The sequence below is a fragment of the Pezoporus flaviventris genome, unplaced genomic scaffold, assembly GCF_033815535.1.
Source record: "Pezoporus flaviventris isolate CSIRO_AGI_PZ_B2104156 unplaced genomic scaffold, CSIRO_AGI_Pfla_v1 ptg000006l, whole genome shotgun sequence".
NCBI lineage: Eukaryota > Metazoa > Chordata > Aves > Psittaciformes > Psittacidae > Pezoporus > Pezoporus flaviventris.
The window spans coordinates 9203964-9222377 of NW_026892554.1; the positions used below are offsets into that span (position 1 = coordinate 9203964).

The 18414-nt window shown below is 40.4% G+C and overlaps 1 protein-coding gene across 2 annotated transcripts in view; it reads left to right on the plus strand.

The window, feature by feature from the left end:
* The first annotated feature begins 425 nt into the window (after positions 1-425).
* Positions 426-18414, plus strand: part of CEMIP (cell migration inducing hyaluronidase 1) — a 62757-nt gene continuing 44768 nt past the window's right edge. Inside the window, exons 1-10 of one of the 2 annotated variants that reach the window (XM_061446815.1) lie at positions 426-1441; positions 4388-4540; positions 5216-5354; positions 6153-6389; positions 6770-6949; positions 10956-11026; positions 11760-11855; positions 12463-12584; positions 14761-14902; positions 15719-15910. In XM_061446815.1, the coding sequence (XP_061302799.1) occupies positions 1366-1441; positions 4388-4540; positions 5216-5354; positions 6153-6389; positions 6770-6949; positions 10956-11026; positions 11760-11855; positions 12463-12584; positions 14761-14902; positions 15719-15910 (1408 nt within the window). In that variant the 5' untranslated portion in view covers positions 426-1365. Of the gene's footprint in view, positions 1442-3800; positions 3870-4387; positions 4541-5215; positions 5355-6152; positions 6390-6769; positions 6950-10955; positions 11027-11759; positions 11856-12462; positions 12585-14760; positions 14903-15718; positions 15911-18414 lie in introns of those variants that run through there. The other variant, XM_061446816.1, reaches the window with a different exon arrangement.

The window sequence follows — 18414 nt, forward strand, 5'->3', positions numbered from 1 at the left end:
CTGATACACTGTACCAAGCCCTCAGTCTATGCTATTTCCAGAGCTCAGAGCTGTCAAATACACTATACCAAAACAAGCAAACATTTTCCTGCTGGATTATTTCCTGACAGATCTGGTTCTAATGCTATTTTTAATACAATCACTGGATTACATGTGGTCTCAACATATCGTTGTACTTCAAGCTGTATCACCTTTATGAGAAGTACAGGTGTGTTTTGCATATGTACACTGTAAAATTTGCTCCAGATTAAATTCTAGCTTCTTGCATATCTTTTTCTCATGTTTTTGTTTGGTTTGTGTTAACAAGTGACATGAAAAATAGCATATGCCTTTTGCCCTAATTATTGGGACATCATGGCGTTGTTTTCAATCACTGTTTTTGCGTCTAACTAAGCTTTGTGATGCCTACATTTATCCTATTTCATCATTGTGGTATGACATGACAGCTACAAATAAATTTCTTCAATATTCCTCAGATACTGGTTTACATGATAAAACCTAATGGCTCCAAGGACTGCATGTGAATTTTAAACAGTGCTTTATAAATGCAGAAGTGTGTGTCCCTGCCTCAGTTTGAACACACGTGTCAATAAATTGTCATGAGTGCAGGGCAGAGCTGCAGAATCAATCACTGGAGACTAAGAATCACATTAATCCTAACTTTGACTTCCACGACACTGCTTGTTTGTTTTTGATGGAGGTTGGCTACTGAGGAAATGAAAACAACGTTAGGTAGACTGGTTTCAAAAGCAGCTTTTGGTTTTGTAAGAAAATTCTGGGCTGGCACACTAAATATACAATGTTTTCTTGGATTTGAAATCTAAGAAACTGCACGCTTCAGATTGGAAGCGTGAGTACGGTTTATCTCAGGGGTGCACAAAACACCATTGCTAAAAACGTGTGGGGAATATGAGGGGAGAGAGGTGCCGCTGAGAGGTTACTTTGTGGGAATTTGTCACTCTGCAAACACCTCCTCTGTTGTGTTTCATTACCTTTTTGCACATGTGAATATGCAGCCCTAGAGAGTCTTGACTGGATGTGTTTATACTGCATTCCTAAGGCGTTTTTGGTTACATCTGGTGGTTGCTTTCTGAGTGTCTATTTGGATTCCGAAGTGGGTTTATCCTAAAGCAAACAAACAGTGAGGAGCTGCCCGAGGTTTCTTGCTCTGCTTGGGCTGTTCTTGAACCGGCATAAAGGTGTTTTCAGCTATAGAACTGAATGGATTGGAAGTGGCATAAAGCTGGATATAACCTATTTTTTTATGCTCTGAATGGTTTTTGCATGAGCTGGACCAAAAAGGTGACATTTTCTTGCTATTCTTTCTTCACAGCTATCCATCCAGAGAATTAAACATCCTGAAGAATGGCTCTACTTATCTCCAAGTATCTGGCTGAAAACGTCATTTTTCTTCTGTTTGTAATCTCTTCTGTAAGCACAGGTAAGCTTTCCTGCCATGGGGAAAAAGGGCATGGTTTGTAATGTTATTTTTAAATAAAGACATTGCTGTTTTAGATAGAGCAGCTTTTCACTCCTCTTCATGTAATAAGAGTCAAGGGCAGAGTGAGAAAACTCAGGAGAAAAGCAGTTTTCTGATGTGCTAGTACTCACTGTCAAGGGCAGCTGGAGTGGCAACTTCTGAGCAGGTGAAAGTACCCTCAGGAATCCCTCTGCCATGTGTTCTTAAACCCAAACCCAACAAACTGCCACAAAGAAATAACAAAAGAAACCTCAGGTCCTAATGGCTGTGGCTGTGGGAGGTGAAGTCAAGCACTGTGCAGCATTGCCCAAGCCCAGATGTGGACAGCAAAATCCTTTAGGGTGGGACATCCCTGCCCTTTGGGTTTTGCCTCTTCCAAGTAACCCTTTTCCTAAGTAGTTAAAGGCGAAAAGGGAAACTGGGTATACATATTCAAAATACAGCTAATTTGGGGGTTTGTATCTTTTAAAACAAAGAGACCATATGTCTTGCCCCATGCACTGCAGCTAGATTTCATTGCCATGCTCAGGCCCTTTTGGTCAAGAAGCAAAACATGCCGTTAGTTCCTTGTGCTGGATAGAAGTTGCACTCATTTAAAAAATGCCAGTGAGAGTACCAAGCAAGCTGGCAAGGTACCTGGGCCAGAAGATGCTCAGCCTTCCAGTGCCCTTTGTGCAGCAGGGGGTGGATGATGTGCTCCAGCTTCCACAGCTCCTTTTCTCTGGTACAAATTAGTTAATGAAATTGGGAATTTGGTTCCTTTGTTCTGATTGTGTTGGCTTTTGTTGGTTGACATCCCAAACGTCAATGTAAATTTCTCCCGATTTCCCCTTAGGCTTCACTGCCTACCTCTCTGTTTCTAAATAATGAATTTGGGGGGCACAAGTCATCTTTTGAGACTGCAGAAAGCTCTTTTGAACACTAGCACAGCCAAGTAAATGGAAAAATGAACAAACTTTTAGCTTGTCCACTTAATCTATCTGATAAATTATACCTCTACATTTGAATCAATTCTTTTGTTTTTATTTAGCTTCTCATCATGTGCAATTTTTTCTATTATCCTTATTCTTATGGGAATAGCAGCTCATTTTTTCTTAATTTGTTTTACAGTTATATTTGAACATCCACTTACATTGCAAGTTCCATTTCTTGCTTGAAATAGTCATCTTATTAATTCTTTGTGTCTTTTGGTAGGAAACCAGAAACTCCTTATTATTTTCCTCAATTACTGCACATGAGAAAAACTGCCTTTGACATTACTGATATACTTTCAGCTTCCAGGTGGCACAAGTGGTATCAAAATCAGGTCCTGGATGTTTGTCAGTATTTGACTTGCTACCTGGTAGATGATTAGCCATTTCTGATTTGATCATTCATGTATATGGGAAAAGCTTGAAAAGAGCCAAAGCATACGTTGCCCACATGAAACATCCCTTGCTTATATTGTTAGTATTTGATGGGTCTCTGGAGACATTAAGGAAGTGGCTGGTCCAATTCTATTTTCTTAAATGTCTGTTTTCTTAAGCCATGAAATTGGTGGAGGAATCTGGGAGGAAACTCAGGTGAACAGATTTTGCTCCAGTTGCTGTGGAATTGCAGATGTTCCTCAAGTTTCACAGTGGCAGCACACAACTGCTCGTTGTCAACTAAACCAGCGCTGGGAATCCTTGCATGGATTCACATCATTGGCCTTTCCGTTATCTGAATGGATTAGTGTCTGCAGGGCAAAACCTACCCAAATTTACTATACTAAGTGCCAGAGACATAACCCTGCTGAAGTCAAGGTGTTTATCTCATATCTATTATCACCAATTTGTGGATCCTGTAGTTTTCCGATGGTGTTTTGGTTTTAAAGGATTAAAAATTGGAGAGCTGGTGAGAACTCCCAGCCCTTTCTGACTGCAAAGGGCTCATTGTTCAAACTCCCACTGACCTCAGCTTCCTAGGATTAGAAAGGTTTCTACCCTCAGAAAATATGCATCACACATGGGACTCCCGCACTCGCTGTTTTGTTGACTAGAGCAAGATGTGAGGCTCACATATCCAGTGAGATTGTATCAGGGAAATATTTTATCTTAAATAAATACTTACAACATGAGACTCTTGGGGTTGGTATGAGAGCCCTTTAGACTAACACGTCATGGCAGCCCATAATCGCATTTGTGTGTGGATACTGGTGAGGTGTGAACTCAATGCGAAGGAGCCCTTATTGCTCTTGCCTGGAAAACCTCAGAAACCCAGAGTTTCTCTTGTGAGATTCCTGTTGCTCTCTGTTATGATTTGGAGAATCATATGATTCCTTGTCTCAGTTACTGGGTGGACTGGTAATTCCTTGTTGCTTGGTGTTTTCATGTCAGTTTGAGCATTTTTACTTTCCAGTGAAAACACAGTATGCAAATATATTTTAACAGCTTTACATTAAACAAAGCCTCTTAAACCTCACAGATATTTGGGGGACATTTTAACAGGTAGTGGTTGTTTTATCCTTTCATCAACACTTTCCCCAGACTTGTGAAAGGCTTCGTATCTGGATAGTATTAATGGAGCTAATGTCACTGCACAAAGGGCTCAGTTACACGCTTTCTAGGTTGTTTTTTGGAAACTGCATCCCTTGCAAGGCTCCTTTGCATTGGGTAGCAGGTTTTTCCATGCTTCCTGAAAACAGGAAATCATGCAGCTTAAACTGTTCTTTGTTTTCTTTTGGTTGTGACCCACATGTGCTCTGCTCTGCTGAGGTATTGCTGTGTTCCAGGGAGTCAGCAAAGTGGGGTACCAAGAACGTACTGTAAATATACTGCATGATATGTATGAGTGTATTGCAATGGTACTGCAAAGATGCCCAGATACGGAGCTTTCTGTCTTGCACTGAGCAAGTGGTAATTGTCTTCACTCTCCGTCTTTACACAGCAGAAGCAGCTGTCACATGTCCTGATAAGGATCCTGAGCTAGAAAACTGGAACCCAGGTCACAATGAAGAAAACCGCATTGAGATCAGTAATGGCAGGAAGTTCCTTCTCTCTTCTTCTGCGACTGTCCACTCTATCCACATCACTGATGGAGGTAAAATGTGCTAGCAGCAAGGCTGGGTGAAGTGTTCTTCCCACTGTGGCATTTAAATCACTCTGTTTCATGCTGGGAGAGCTTCCTGCTTCATGCTGAGAACTGGATAGCTAGTGGACAAACAGTACAAACTGTTAATTCAGTACAAGGGTGGGTGGTAGCTGAGATGCTATCAGTTCTTTAGCCATTATAATCAACCTATTTGCTGTCCTTTCTTTAGAAAAGTAGCTCAGTATACTCATTACTGCTACTTCTGTGATTTGCTTCAAAAACATTTCTTCTTATTAAATCGTTGTCCTGATAACATCATACTCCAATAATGTTCTCAGGGTCTCACGACAGGGCAGATACATATGTGCCTCTCTTTCTCTAAGGACATAGTGTTGCTGGTGGCTGTTAGCATGAATAGCTTTTATTCATCTTAACCCTGAATTTCTGTCTCAGTTTTGAATGAGACCTCTTCCACACAAATATTAACTGTGTTCTTCAAGAATTGGACTGAACACAAAACATGCAATGTCTTTAGTATTTCTATTGAGAGCTGTTTTGGGGGAGGATGGGCAGAACTTTTCAAAAACTGAGATGAGAGCCCAGCACTGGGTTTAGCAAAATGGTATCACCACCTCTGATAAGCTCCGATGTGTTAAAACAAATGTCATGCCCTTTTCTACTTAGGAAAACTGGTCATTAAAGATGATGTGCAGCCTATCATTTTGCGTACTAGACATATACTCATTGAAAATGATGGAGAATTACATATTGGCAGTGAGATGTGCCCTTACCAAAGCAACGTGATTATCATCTTATATGGGCGGTACGTATGCATGATAAAATATTGTCTTAAAACTTTCTAGGATCTCTCTTCCACAACAAGGAACAAAAATGATCCTTAAAATTACATTTTCTCATATATACTTATCATCAGTGCTCTGCATAAAGTTAAGTAGATTTTTAAACAATTTAAATGGCCTGTAAAAAATTGATTCAGTTTTGGTTCTGGTTTTCAAATCCTACTGGAAGATTTGGGCATGCCAGAAAATCAGCACGCATCTTGCCACCACTCAAGCTGTTTTTCCAGAATGGTCTTAAAATCCAAGCAGTTCTTTTAATCTGAAAATTCTCCTCCCTAAACATCTTTTCTTTCTGAATGAGAGTGGTGAGCAAAAGGATAATGCACTTCTGTCTTGCAGATTGCTACAGGATCGCTCAGAATTTCAAGGATGCCAAACTCATACTTAACAAGCACTATCCCTCCTAGCTCCTGGTTAAGGTCCTAACTTCCTCCAGTATTCAAAAACACAAATGTGTTGCTCAGTCTGGGCTTCAGGCCTCCTCTGGCTTGGGTATAATAAATACAACATGTATAATCTGCATTCTGGATTGCTGCTGGTCTCCAGTAGTTGCTAGTATTTTTTCAAATAGTTTATTTTCTGTACAGTGTGGGCAATTGCTGATTCTTAGAGTAGCTGAAAGAAATGCATTGCAAATCATGAAATCATGACAGAAATGCATGCAAATCATTTCTCCTTGGGCCACAGGGGAACAAGGAAAGGGGCTCCTTGGCTGTCAGATACAAACCCAAACCTATTTCTTTCCTCCCTTCCTGCTGCAGAGCGGATGATGGCAGCCAGCCGAATCCCTGCTTTGGGAAGAAGTATCTTGGAGTAAGTAAGGGTGGCACTCTTGAGATCCATGGAAAGAAAAAGCTGTCCTGGACTTTCTTAAACAAGACTCTTCATCCTGGTGGCATGGAAGAAGGTGGATATTACTTTGAAAGGAGCTGGGGCCATCGTGGTGTCATTGTCCATGTTATTGACCCAAAGACGGGGGCAGTTGTCCATTCAGATCGGTGAGTGACTTTTCAAGTGTCTAGATGTAAGGATCTTTGGGAACAGGTTGGGGACAGCATCTTGGCAAGCTCAGAAACATGCAGTTTAGTATCTTGTTCAAATGGGTATTATTGCATATATATACAATTCTTTCTAGACCAGTAATCTCCAAACTGAAGATTGAGTAATGTTGCTATCTTTGTATTCTGCCAACTAGAGTTTAATCAATTTGGCTTAACAGAAACCCCTAATATACCCTGTTAGACAAGTGCTTTTGCAATGAGATATCATTACTGTAAACAATGCAGAAGAATTATTTCTTTCTATCACTTGCTTTTCAGTACATAAAGCTGTGATGCCCACTGAATTAAATGGTTTTTGGGTGTTTTTATCACTTTAGGTTTGACACCTACAGAGCAAAAGAGGAAAGCATACGTCTTGCCCAGTATTTGGGCAGAGTTGAGAATGGCATGATCCTGTCAGTTGCAGTGAATGATGAAGGATCTAGAAACTTGGATGACACAGCCAGAAAAGCAGTGACCAAACTGGGCAGCAAGCATTTCCTCCACCTTGGGTTTAGGTATGTGCCAGTCCTGCCAGTTCTCCCAGCACAGAGGCCTTATTATGCTCCTGAGATGTCCAAATAATTCCACTCTCTCAAAGGCACAAAGTTCTTTCACATGGGAAGAAAAAAAAAAAGAAAAAGGGAAACTTCTCAATGTGAAGTTTTAGCAGTTAATTAGATAGTTTCAGATGCACGCAGGGTCTATATTGGGTATTTTTATTAGCAGATTGAGGAATAGCATATGATTCACATTTAAAAAGATGTTTTTCCAAGATGTGTTCCCATAAGTTACTTATTCCAATTTATTTTCAGGCCATCCCCCAAAGATTTAAGAAGCATATCTACACATAGTGGATTGGATGATCTGAACATTAACGACGGTAGAATAATAGCCATGTAGCCCTTGCTGAATACATATAGACATGTATAAAGCATATCCTTCAGTTTGTCTAAATACATATTCTAATAATACTTGTGCAGCACAGAAATTTAGCAAGCATGGATTTATGCTGTGGGCTGTAAATACTCCTGAGGCCAATACAGTGTCTGTGTTGGCACACATACTGTTGAGAATATTTGCTATTTACCCAACTGTATCCATTATATTTATTGCGTTTATCTGAATTTATGTAGGCTCTTTATTTAAGAGGCACTAAGAGGGTCACTGCAGAACAGAAAGGAAAAAATCTGCCTTGTATGGAGAAGTGACTGGGTACAGCAGTCTGTGGAAGTATCAGCTGGGCATGTGCAGATGGAGTAAGATTTAGGGTGCTTGGCGAAGTGGTTTTGTCAAATATTACAGGGGTTCATTTGCATCAGATAACTCATTTCAAAGACTCAACCAAGGCTGCAGAAATAGTCTTCAAAACCAGGCTACCTCCATTAATACAATGATTTCTCTCAAATACCCAGACCCATATTAGTGCCCAGTAACCCTCTGGGTTCCTTTGGAAAGACTAAAATTAGGGAAATAGAAGATTTTTAACCATTATACTATTTTTTCCAGTTGTGCAACAGGAAGGAATTGATGGGTTTGGCATATGTTTATAAAAGTAAATGGCATTGATACTTGTAGGCTGCTGTGGTGTTTTAATGCTGGTTTCTCACTTCTTTGCCGTAAATGCTTGTAATGGGAAAACCATAGAAATGTATCCAAAGAAGTGTGATTTTCCACACTGCTATTGTTTGTAGTCAAAAAGCTAATCCTTACCATGCTATTATTTGCAATACCACAATATTTCCTTATATAAATAAGGATGTTGTGGTTACCAAAATGTAGTAGTTGTTGGTAAATATTGTCTCCTGACAGCATAGTGGTATATGGAAAAACACCCACAACTTGGTGCATTATTTAGAAGACTGCCTTTTTAGGAGTGTTCTCAGGGTTTAAGTTCATCAGCTTTCGAAACAAACATTGGATAGCAGCTGGGACCAGATTTACAAAGACAGTTGATGGCAGAGTGGAAGACAGGCAGCTTTGTCAGATGCATCCAAGACTTTCTCCTTAAGCATATTGAACTTCTAGTTCACTTTAGTGTAACAAGATGCAGACACATCGGTTTATGTTTTAGACACATCTATGAACATGAATAAGGGTGTATATACCTGGCAGGTGCTTTCTGGAATTTATCTTAAAATGCAAGTGCTCTGGGTGAGAAAATTGCATACACGCACATATGTTAAAGGCAGGCTCTGACAGAGGAGAGTGGATGGGTTCTTCTTTCTAACATGGTTGTGTGAGTGCTCTTACCAGTCAGTGCTGGCACCTGGGATTTGCTGGCTGGTCCTGTTGATTCCTGCTTGTCAGAACTTTGCAGGTCCCTGCTGATGGCTGGGTCTGACCATGGGCATCACTGAGACAGGGACAGTGTAAGCCTCAGGCAAAAATTTGGCTTAGGGAATGTCTATTTCACATTTTGTAAGATGTCACTAGTGTCAGGCTGTGCAGCCATGGATTGGGCTTTTTTCTGGTTAGGGTGATGGTTATATGGACAATCTCCATATCTATCTCCACTTGCTCCATATTCAACCAGATTGTAAAGTTGTGCAACTCCCACTTGCTGTAGCAAAGCTAATGAACAATGCTGATTTATCCAAAGAGATGCTCCTGGCAACTCTTTGCTGAGTCCAAAACATTAGGAATGAAAGGAAAATCTTGCATTCCTCCTTTATTGTTTTCCTTTTCAAAAGTGAGTTTACTCTTTAAGTGGGAACTGCTTCTTTTTTTTTTTTTTTATTTCTTTAACTAATAAATTAAAATAAAGTCTTTCTGCACTTGATGACATAGTTGTTCTCTTTGGAATCCCACCCAAATATCACTGGTTTGGCTCTGGATTTACCAATCCCTTCATTTCATATAGCCCAAATAGATTGAATGTGTCCTTACGTTTCAGGGTTGAGCGACTTTAAAGCTATTTTGTAGCTGTTAAATACCTGGAAGAAACAAGTATTTTAACATATGAAATAGGGCAAACCCTTGAGTTGCAAAACAAGACAGCTCCTTTTTTAGTTTATTTTTTGAGATTATTTTTGGACCATCATCATTTTTTCATACTTTTCTTTTTTTTTTGCTTTGTTTTGTTTTTTTTGTCATTTGTTTTGAATTTTATGACCAAAAAAGAAAATCAGTCTTGCCTGCTGAGTGATGGTGTCCTTCCTGCTCCCACCTCCCTTCTCTCCCTGGATGGAGATTACAGCCCAGCACTGCCTTCAGCAATTGGCGCACAGACAAGTTTTCCAGCAGGAGCATATGGCTCCCTGGAAGGCTCCCGAGGCAGTTGTGCTGGCAGCTTCCACTGATGCTGTCCTATGCTCAGGCAAAGGACATGCCACTGGGATTGCCTCCCCTGGAGGTGTGGGTCCAGCGCATGTGTGGGGCCTCAGCACAGCATGGGATGCACCAGTGCTCGCTCAGAACCTGCTCCTGTTGCCCCCAGAGCTGCAAAGCCCAGCAAAACTCAGCTCATGCCAGTAGTGGTTTTGTGTGTCATAGTGGTTATCTGTCAATGTCTGTATATGTTTTCTTCTGAAGCCCCGGAATGGTTTATAACTTCACTTCTACCAGCAGATGGTAAATGTAAGGTGACCTGCAAGACACAAGGGTGAATCTTGATGCAATTGAAATCACAGGGTATTTATACCTATAGAGATATGATTTTAATATATGGGACTGTTTGCTAAATTTAAGGTAGGAGTGCCAGTCTCTCTATAACACTAAAAGCATATTTTTTTTATACTGTTAGTCATTAAGAGCAGGTATGCCTGAAGTACTTCTATTTTGAAGATAAAACTCCCCCTGACCCCTATTAATTGGGTTCACCTCCAAGGTTGGGAGGCACTTTAGTCTCTCTCTCCATTGCCTCCATGACCTCATCCATCCATGTGGTCATTCTCCAGTGTTGCTGACAGCTATTGAACCTACTTAACCAATAACCATCAGGCAGTAATGACCTTACTTCTGACATGGGATCAGATTTGAACACACAATTCAGACTCATAAACATTTATCTCTGTTCAGCGTTCAAAATAAGGAAACTAGATACCCAGAGACTATCTAGGTATTTTTTATTGTCCTTTGCCAGCCAGTCTGTCTATTAGAAATTCTCATGGGTCATTCCAAAGACAATTGTGACATACAAGGTTTCAACATGAGCTAAATTTATTTAAGCAGAAGTGGTTTCTTTTCATATTCTTTAGTGTATGCGTGCACACACACAAAAGATTTTCAGGCTCCCCAGGGAGCTGCCAGTGTCCCTTAGGTCTATCACAAGCCTCTTTAAGCATTCATTTAAAAGAGAAATACACTTGTTATAGGAGTGTGCTAAGCAGTGATTTGTCTTCAAAAGTCTTTCTCTTTTTATGTGTTTACTGAACAAATACAGTCTGTTAAGATATTTTTAATTTTAACTAAGATGTCTTTCACACTAATCAAACTGGCTTGAATCTGTTGCCCCTGAGAAATGCAAAAAATATGCATCTCATACATGACATAATTTGATAATTTCTCATTTTCATTTTCCAGGCACCCATGGAGTTTTATTACTGTTAAAGGAAATCCCTCCTCTTCTGTTGAAGACCACATTGAATATCAAGGTAATTCGGGCACAAAATGCTAGCTTGACATTATCTCTGGAAGGTACTGGATTTATGGCTGAGATTAGTTTTGTTCATGGTGTTTTCACTTGACACTGCATTACATAGAAGCTGTGGGCAAATGATGGTTAGGTATATTTGACTCGTCTCTCTGTGTATTATTCCTATCAATACAGTTGAAGCAGCTGAGTGTGTATGGGGGTATAACCTGGATTATCCAAACTCTGATATTAAAGGGTGAGATCCTGCACCAGTGTAAATCCAAGCAACAACTTAGAACTCAGACACTGCCTCTTTTAGACACAAGGCTATGGAACAAACCCAGTCCACCCCAGCTGAAAATTTAATCAGTGTATCCTGCATTGATAGCCTCAAAAACTGCAAAACCATTTTCTTGCAAGCTGAAAACTTTTGAGTCTGTGTCTTTTTGTGACTTTTTCAAGAGCAGCTAACAACACAGCTTGCTACCACATCAAATAAAAATAGCAATAAATTACAAATCACTGGTTTTGTATCCTCTTGATTTTTGAAGATTTTTCCTCCTGATTGTCCAAGCAGTTGTAAAAGTGTCTGAAGCCTCATTCCAAGATCAGTAATTTTTTCTGGAAACTGTGCAGGGCTAATTCAGGATAATGTAGCCAAAATATGCCAACACACAGAGGAACCACTACCTTTCAGTTCTGACTTTTATTGATTGCTTTCAGGAATTTTACCAATGTTTGTTTTTGTACAGGTCACAAAGGGTCAGCTGTGGCCAAAGTATTCAAACTATTCAAAGCTGAGAATGGAGAATATTTTAACGTCTCTTCAACTAGTGAGTGGGTTCAAGGTAAGAGGCCTGTTTGCCATCTATCTCGGAGGTAAAGACTTGACAAATAGGGTGAATCATCCTTTTTATTGAAATACTTTTCCATTTGGGAAGAGTGGACTTGCTAGCTGCTATTTACGTCGCCGCTAACCTAAGTAAAGAACATGCACAGATTCTTTCCCCTGTTGTCTCCAGGACTCTGAATAACTGGGATCCTTTTTCCTTTACTGCACTGGGTATTAAATTCCATCTTTTATGATCTAAGAGATCACACACAACCTCTTACTTCTTTTGACTGCATAGTCATCATGTCCATGTTTCAGGCAACGTACAGTAACTGATCATAACTTGATATCAAGATCAGAAAGGCAGCTAAGGAGGACACATCAAAATCCATTCCTATTAATAATGATCATACTGCATACTCCGATTATGTAGCTTTTAATAACTCCATTCTCTCTTAGCTCGTTACACTTCACAGCATCATTTAAAGCTTCTGACAAACTGGCAGAAGAGGCAGGAATCAGATCATCAGGGAAGAAACTTGGGAATAATATCTGAGATCATATTATGGTACATTCATTAAGCTTGACTTACAAATTGCTTTTATGTTTGCACTTGTCTCCAGATGTAGAATGGACAGAGTGGTTTGAGAAGCCTGATAAAGCAAGATCTAAGGACATGGAGAAGCTTTCTGACTTTAAAGCTGCTCATCCTGATAAAATCTGTAGGCAGCCCATTGACATCCAGGTAGGCTTGCTTACCACTTGCTTTAGAGGAGCAAGTCCTTTTTGGACTGACACTGAACCCCAAAGTAATTTTGCTTGTCAGTGATTTTTATTTCCAAATAAAAGACACAAATTATTTTACTGCTCTAATACATAACCAACAAGATTTGGTATTTTGTATCATTCTGAGACAAAAGTTTAAAAAACTGAGCTCCTTTCTGTAAATTCTGGCTTCTGGCATGAAAAGGAGTACAGATGGGGTCATGGACAGCACAGATGCTATCATGAAATATGTGGTTCCCTGATGGAAGATTAAAAGGAAAAAAAACCCATAAAAATTTCAAAGTTTTTAAATGGTCTTGGAATGGACCCTCCCTAAAAAAATTAATCATAGAACGCAATAAGATGGTAAAGCTACCAGCTGTAATAGGTAAAGCTACCAGCTGTCAGTGAGCTTGCAGCCATTTGTTGGAGTGAATTGTTTTGTCCCTGTGGAAAGAAATGTGAATTCTGTTTGGGGCTAAACACAATTATGCCACCAGGCCAGCAAGCTGATGAGAAATCATATACCTTTCCCGAGACTGCAAAAGCCTCTTTAATGGAAAAAAACACCCAAACCCAAAAAGACAAATACCAAGATTTTTTTTGCATATGTTCACCATATACTGTATATGTCTACCTGGTAAAAGAACTATAGCAGAAGCATTGCCTAGCAAAAGACAATAAAATACTTCGTATCTGGTAGTCTGCATACTCTGAACTAGCAGAGTTGTCGTTATTCACAAGAATGCAGCTATTGAAGTAAATGGGAATGCTGACAGTATGAGTGAAAGTTTCCAGAGCCAGATGTCATAAAACATCTCCCCTTTAACAGAAAGGAAAAACCTGCCTATAATTTTCTGCCAGGTCTTAGCAAATCCATATTAATTTTTGCTTCAATATACATATATTAGAAGTGACAACTTATTTCAAACCAGGGGTCAGATGTTTGTTATGACACAGTCCCTTCTAGCACACGTACTAAAAAGGAAACAAGAAAGATATTCTTTTCAAGAAACAAACTTTTTTTTCCTCTACTGTTAAATCACAGTTACTTTTTTTCCCCATGTATATTAAAAGCAAGACAGCTTATTTTAGTTTATCCTGCAGATCTTAGGGAAATCCTTAGGTAGTGTAATCTGGTGTTGCTCATTGCTTTCATAAAGTTACACTGATTTATAGCAGCTGGTCTGCTCCAGCTATGCTACATACAAGGAAATTGAAGATATGATGATAATAACAGAAATGCTGCACAGCCAGAGGCACATTCCTTCTGCTGATGGTGCTAATCCTGTACACAGCAGTGGGGTGTATGCATTAATAAGGAAGGTCTACATGAGTGAGAGAATCAGGATCAGACCCTTCATTGAAAGACGGCTTACCTGTTGGTGCTTTGTAAAAATGCACATGATATTTGGATTGCCCAATGCAATCATCACATCTTTGTGAAAGGGTCAAGAGAATTGCAAGCTATAGAGCTGGAATGTGAAATTCAGCATGACTCTGAGGAGTGACAAGGCTCCAGCAGGAACACAGGCAAGGCTACATATTGCACTGCTTCTTGTCAGGATACAGCCTTTTCTTCTCAAGGCAGCTCTACAGAGTGGCACTTGTATATGAGAAAAAGCCACCTTTTCTTTTTCTGTTTGGAGCAATGGGTCATACAGCAGTTTGGTGCGTTTTTTTGTTAGAGAGACTGATCCATTCAAAGAAGAAATAAGACCCCTACCTCTTCCTTCTGCAAGGTTCCGACATAGCCTAGCCACAAGACATTAAATGAGTGCAGTGAAGAGGCTTGAAATGATTAGTTCATTTGGGTACAATCATCTGTGTTCAGTGTTTTCATCTACCCTCAAGCCAATGGCAAGAGAAAATCTAGGGCACTGAGGCAGATGTTAGTGAAGCTCAGAATACTCCTCCCAAAAAAGTACACGGTCTTAATATAGATACAGAAGAAAGGCATGCACCTAGCAATAATCTGTGCAGCTTGTGGATAGAATAGCTGTGTTTGAGCACCAGCTGGAGTGCGGCTGCATAGTCACGTTTTGTTGCACAACTGTTGTGCACCACACAAAACAAAGCAAAGGTTTCTTCTGATGGCACCGGTGCTTTGATGAAATCACCTCAAGGTATCACCTATTTTTCTATTCTCATTCCAGGCAATGACGCTTGATGGAGCTGATTTAACAACTGAAGTGTTCTACAAGAGTGGCCATGATTACAGGTTTCTCTGCCATGGGAAGGACCAGACAGGCGAGGGCTGCCAGAACTACAGAGTACGGTTCCTGTGTGGCAGATCTGGTATGAGCCCCATGTCTGAAAGCCGGACCAGGGAAAAGCAGAAATAGTCTCCTGATGACTGGCTCTTGTTCTGTGCAAGAACATCTTGAGTCAAGCTAAAACTTGGGCTGGGCTATTGACATGAACACAGATAAATCTTCAGCACAATTTATCTCAGGAAAAATTCCTGAGCACCAGCAGAAGCAACAGGGTGGTGTCTGAAAAACCCAGCAAGGCTATGGCAAATACTTGGCAAGTCCTTTCCTGTAATACCTTGTCTTTTGCTAAAGCACTTCTGGATGAGGCAGAGTTAGTCAACTGGAGTGTGCAAAGACAACAGGTTTTGAAAGTAATACTTTATTTTGTAGTTATTGATTCCAGCACTGCTGTCCCTGACCTCGTCATTAGACAGGTCATGAGGATTCTTTGGCGGGAAGAGGAGGTGTGGAAGACTGTTGTTTTGCTGGAAAAAACAGTCATTAGGTTAAAGACCACTTGGCTGCTGTAAATAACAGTGCCCGGCACCCACAAGTGCTGCTGCTCAGTGGGTGTGGTGAAAAAGAGCCACTAAGATCGACATTTAAATTTAGTCCTGGGACTAGTGGAAAATCCACCTGCCTGTAACTGAAGGAAAACACTTTCTTGTTTGCTCACTTTCCAAGCCAAAGCCAGTAAGAGCCATGTTTTGAAGAGTTAAGTATTTTTTTGTTGCATGAGGAAATCATCATTTTTGGTGGCATTCCAGGCAAAGGGGGAAAAAAAAAATAAAAAAGTAAAGAGCAAACATTTTCTGATAAGATTAACTGAATTCTCCACCCTTCCATTTTGGCTTTCCAGTGAAACCAAAGCTTACAGTAACCATTGACACCAATGTGAACAGCACGGTCCTGAATCTGGTGGATGATGTGAGTTCATGGGAACCCGGAGACAGGCTGGTGGTTGCAAGCACCGACTACTCCATGTACCAGGCAGAAGAGTTCCAAGTGCTGCCATGCAAAGCCTGCAGACCCACCCAGGTCAAGGTAGCAGGTAAGGTGCTTCATCTTACCCTGCTGGTGTTGCAGTTCACAAATTCTGTTGTTTGTGCTGAGGTGACTCCATTGAGAACTGTGGAGAGCTGAAAGACGCTTGAATTTGACGGCTAGTTTTTAAATGCTTTGGGTAAACATATGCCTTTCATGCTTGAAAGACATTTAATTTGATGCTGATTCATTTCTGCCTTTGCTTTACATAGCTGACTCCTGGTTTTGTCCTCAAGCACACTATTGAATGCATGTATGTATTTAAGAGAGACCAATACAGGTCATGTATTTGAAATGTTCAATTTTACATTACTGCATTTGAAAACGTATCACTTCCTAGAAAGCAGGAGATGAGCACAGCTGATCCAAAGAGTGTGCTAGGGCAGGAGCAGACCGTGAGAGACTGCAAGGCTATGAACTAATGTGCAGCTGGCTGTTTTCCTAAGAAAGTTACACTTAACGAGAACTGTAATCTTGCAATTTAGAAATACTGTTTTGTACCACTGAAGCTACTGTTTCTCATTTGCCGTGTCTCCAGACGGCATTGTTTAGAGGTGATGTATTAACCAAACATTTCTGGAATCATGAGGCCAGAGAGTTGTGAGCTCTCATGAACAAAGAGTTGCACTTTCAGAACCAGGTTAGGTGACCAGCTCAAATCCAGAACAAATTGCCTCTGATGAAAAGGCCTTGTAGTCTAATCATTGTAAGATGGTCTTCAGATGCTAAGTCCAATTATGTAGCATAACCATGGTGAAGCACAAACTGTTACTGATACGAGCATAAAAGTGAAATCCAGAGTGGGATTGAGTCTGTGAAGTGGTCTGTTCCTTCTAGAATTATGTTTTGGCATGCTGATAGGCAGAGCATGGAAGTACCACATGAACGAACGGCCTCTTCCAGGAACAGATGAGGAGTTTTTAACTTCTATAATTTACTCACACATCATTTACTCAAAAGCAAAAGTTATTTTACGATATAGAGCTACGTAATAGCTGAGGCTGTATTTTGAAGGCAGCATCTGCCTAGTGGTAAATCATACATGTTAGGTTATCTTTTTCTTATACATTGGCAGTTGCTGTAGGCAGAGATTTTGTCTGTATTTACAGTAAGATCTTTCTGAGAAACCATGAGGGTATTTGGAGCATGCAGTGCACCAGGGAGTTTGCTTAGTTCTGTGAAATGAACTACTTCCTCATTATCTCTGATGCAACATCTTCTGGAAGGTACATATATGCTTCCTGTGGCAACTGCTTCCCCAGAGAGCTCTAGCCATTCATTGCTGTTTGGCCCTGAAGAGAAGTGTTCATCAAGCCAAGAAAAATGTTGTTCACAGTTTGAATGTATCATAGTCTTATGACTTAAAATGTCTAGCACTTTCAAAGCTGAATATTTTTCTTGAGCAACTTTTGAGCTATTGGAAAAACTGTGCCAGAGTAGCATAATACAAGCCACATCATGAAGATGATCTTGGAAGATCGTCAGTGAAAATAAAGATGACATGGGAATATTTCTCTTTAGGCTTCCCATAATCTACTGAATCTGTGAAATTCATAAAGTTACAGTTATCTTCTGCAACGATGGCAATTAAGTTTAAGGAAATGAAGAAAGGGTTGAAAACAACAAAAAGTTCATGTGAATTTTAAGTAAAGAAGCAGTGGAAACACTTGTTAAAGTAATTGTGCTTTTACTCTCCAATTACTCTTTAGGAGAATTAGGACATTCTTTTTATTACCACAAATGACATGAACACTGGGGCCAAAGCCTGCCCTTACTTATATCCAGGCAACTCCATTGACGTCAATGGGATTTCACTGATTATATAAATCAAGGCAAAATCTACTCCAGGAATAAAAATTGCATCCAACTTTCATGTTAACAAAAGCACATTCACACTAGAAAATAAAATAATCTGTCTGAATCTAAGTTCAGCTTAGATGAAATAAACCCTGGGTGTGGCTGAGATTGTTCCCTAGCTTTCAGGAGCCAAGAGATCCCTGAGCTGCTCTTTCCCCAGCCATGATGTAACTTCATCCATTGCCCTGTGCCATGACATGCAGGTAGCCAAAATGAGCCACGGGGTGGGTGCTCTCTATGCCTCCTCCCCTCTGCGATGCCTGTAGCTTCCCACAGCCTGCACAGCCGGCAGCAGTACCATAGTGGTGGGTTTCAAAGTGTGTTCATTGCTGGAGGAGGCAAATACCACCACTCTGAGTGTTTGGCTTGCATTGAAATTGGTCTGCACACAGGTATGCACATATGAATCCACCATCCTGTGATTAGGTACTGACTTTGATAAAACTTATGGTGGTTCAGTTAATTACCTGTGAGACTTCTGTTAAATCATAGAATCATAAAATGGTTTGGGTTGGGAAGGACCTTAAGATCATCCAGTTCCAACCCCCCTGCCATGGGCAGGGACACCTTCCACTGGACCAGGTTGCTCAAGGCCTTGTCCAATCTGGCCTTGAACACTGCCAGGGATGGGGAAACCACAACGTCTCTGGGCAA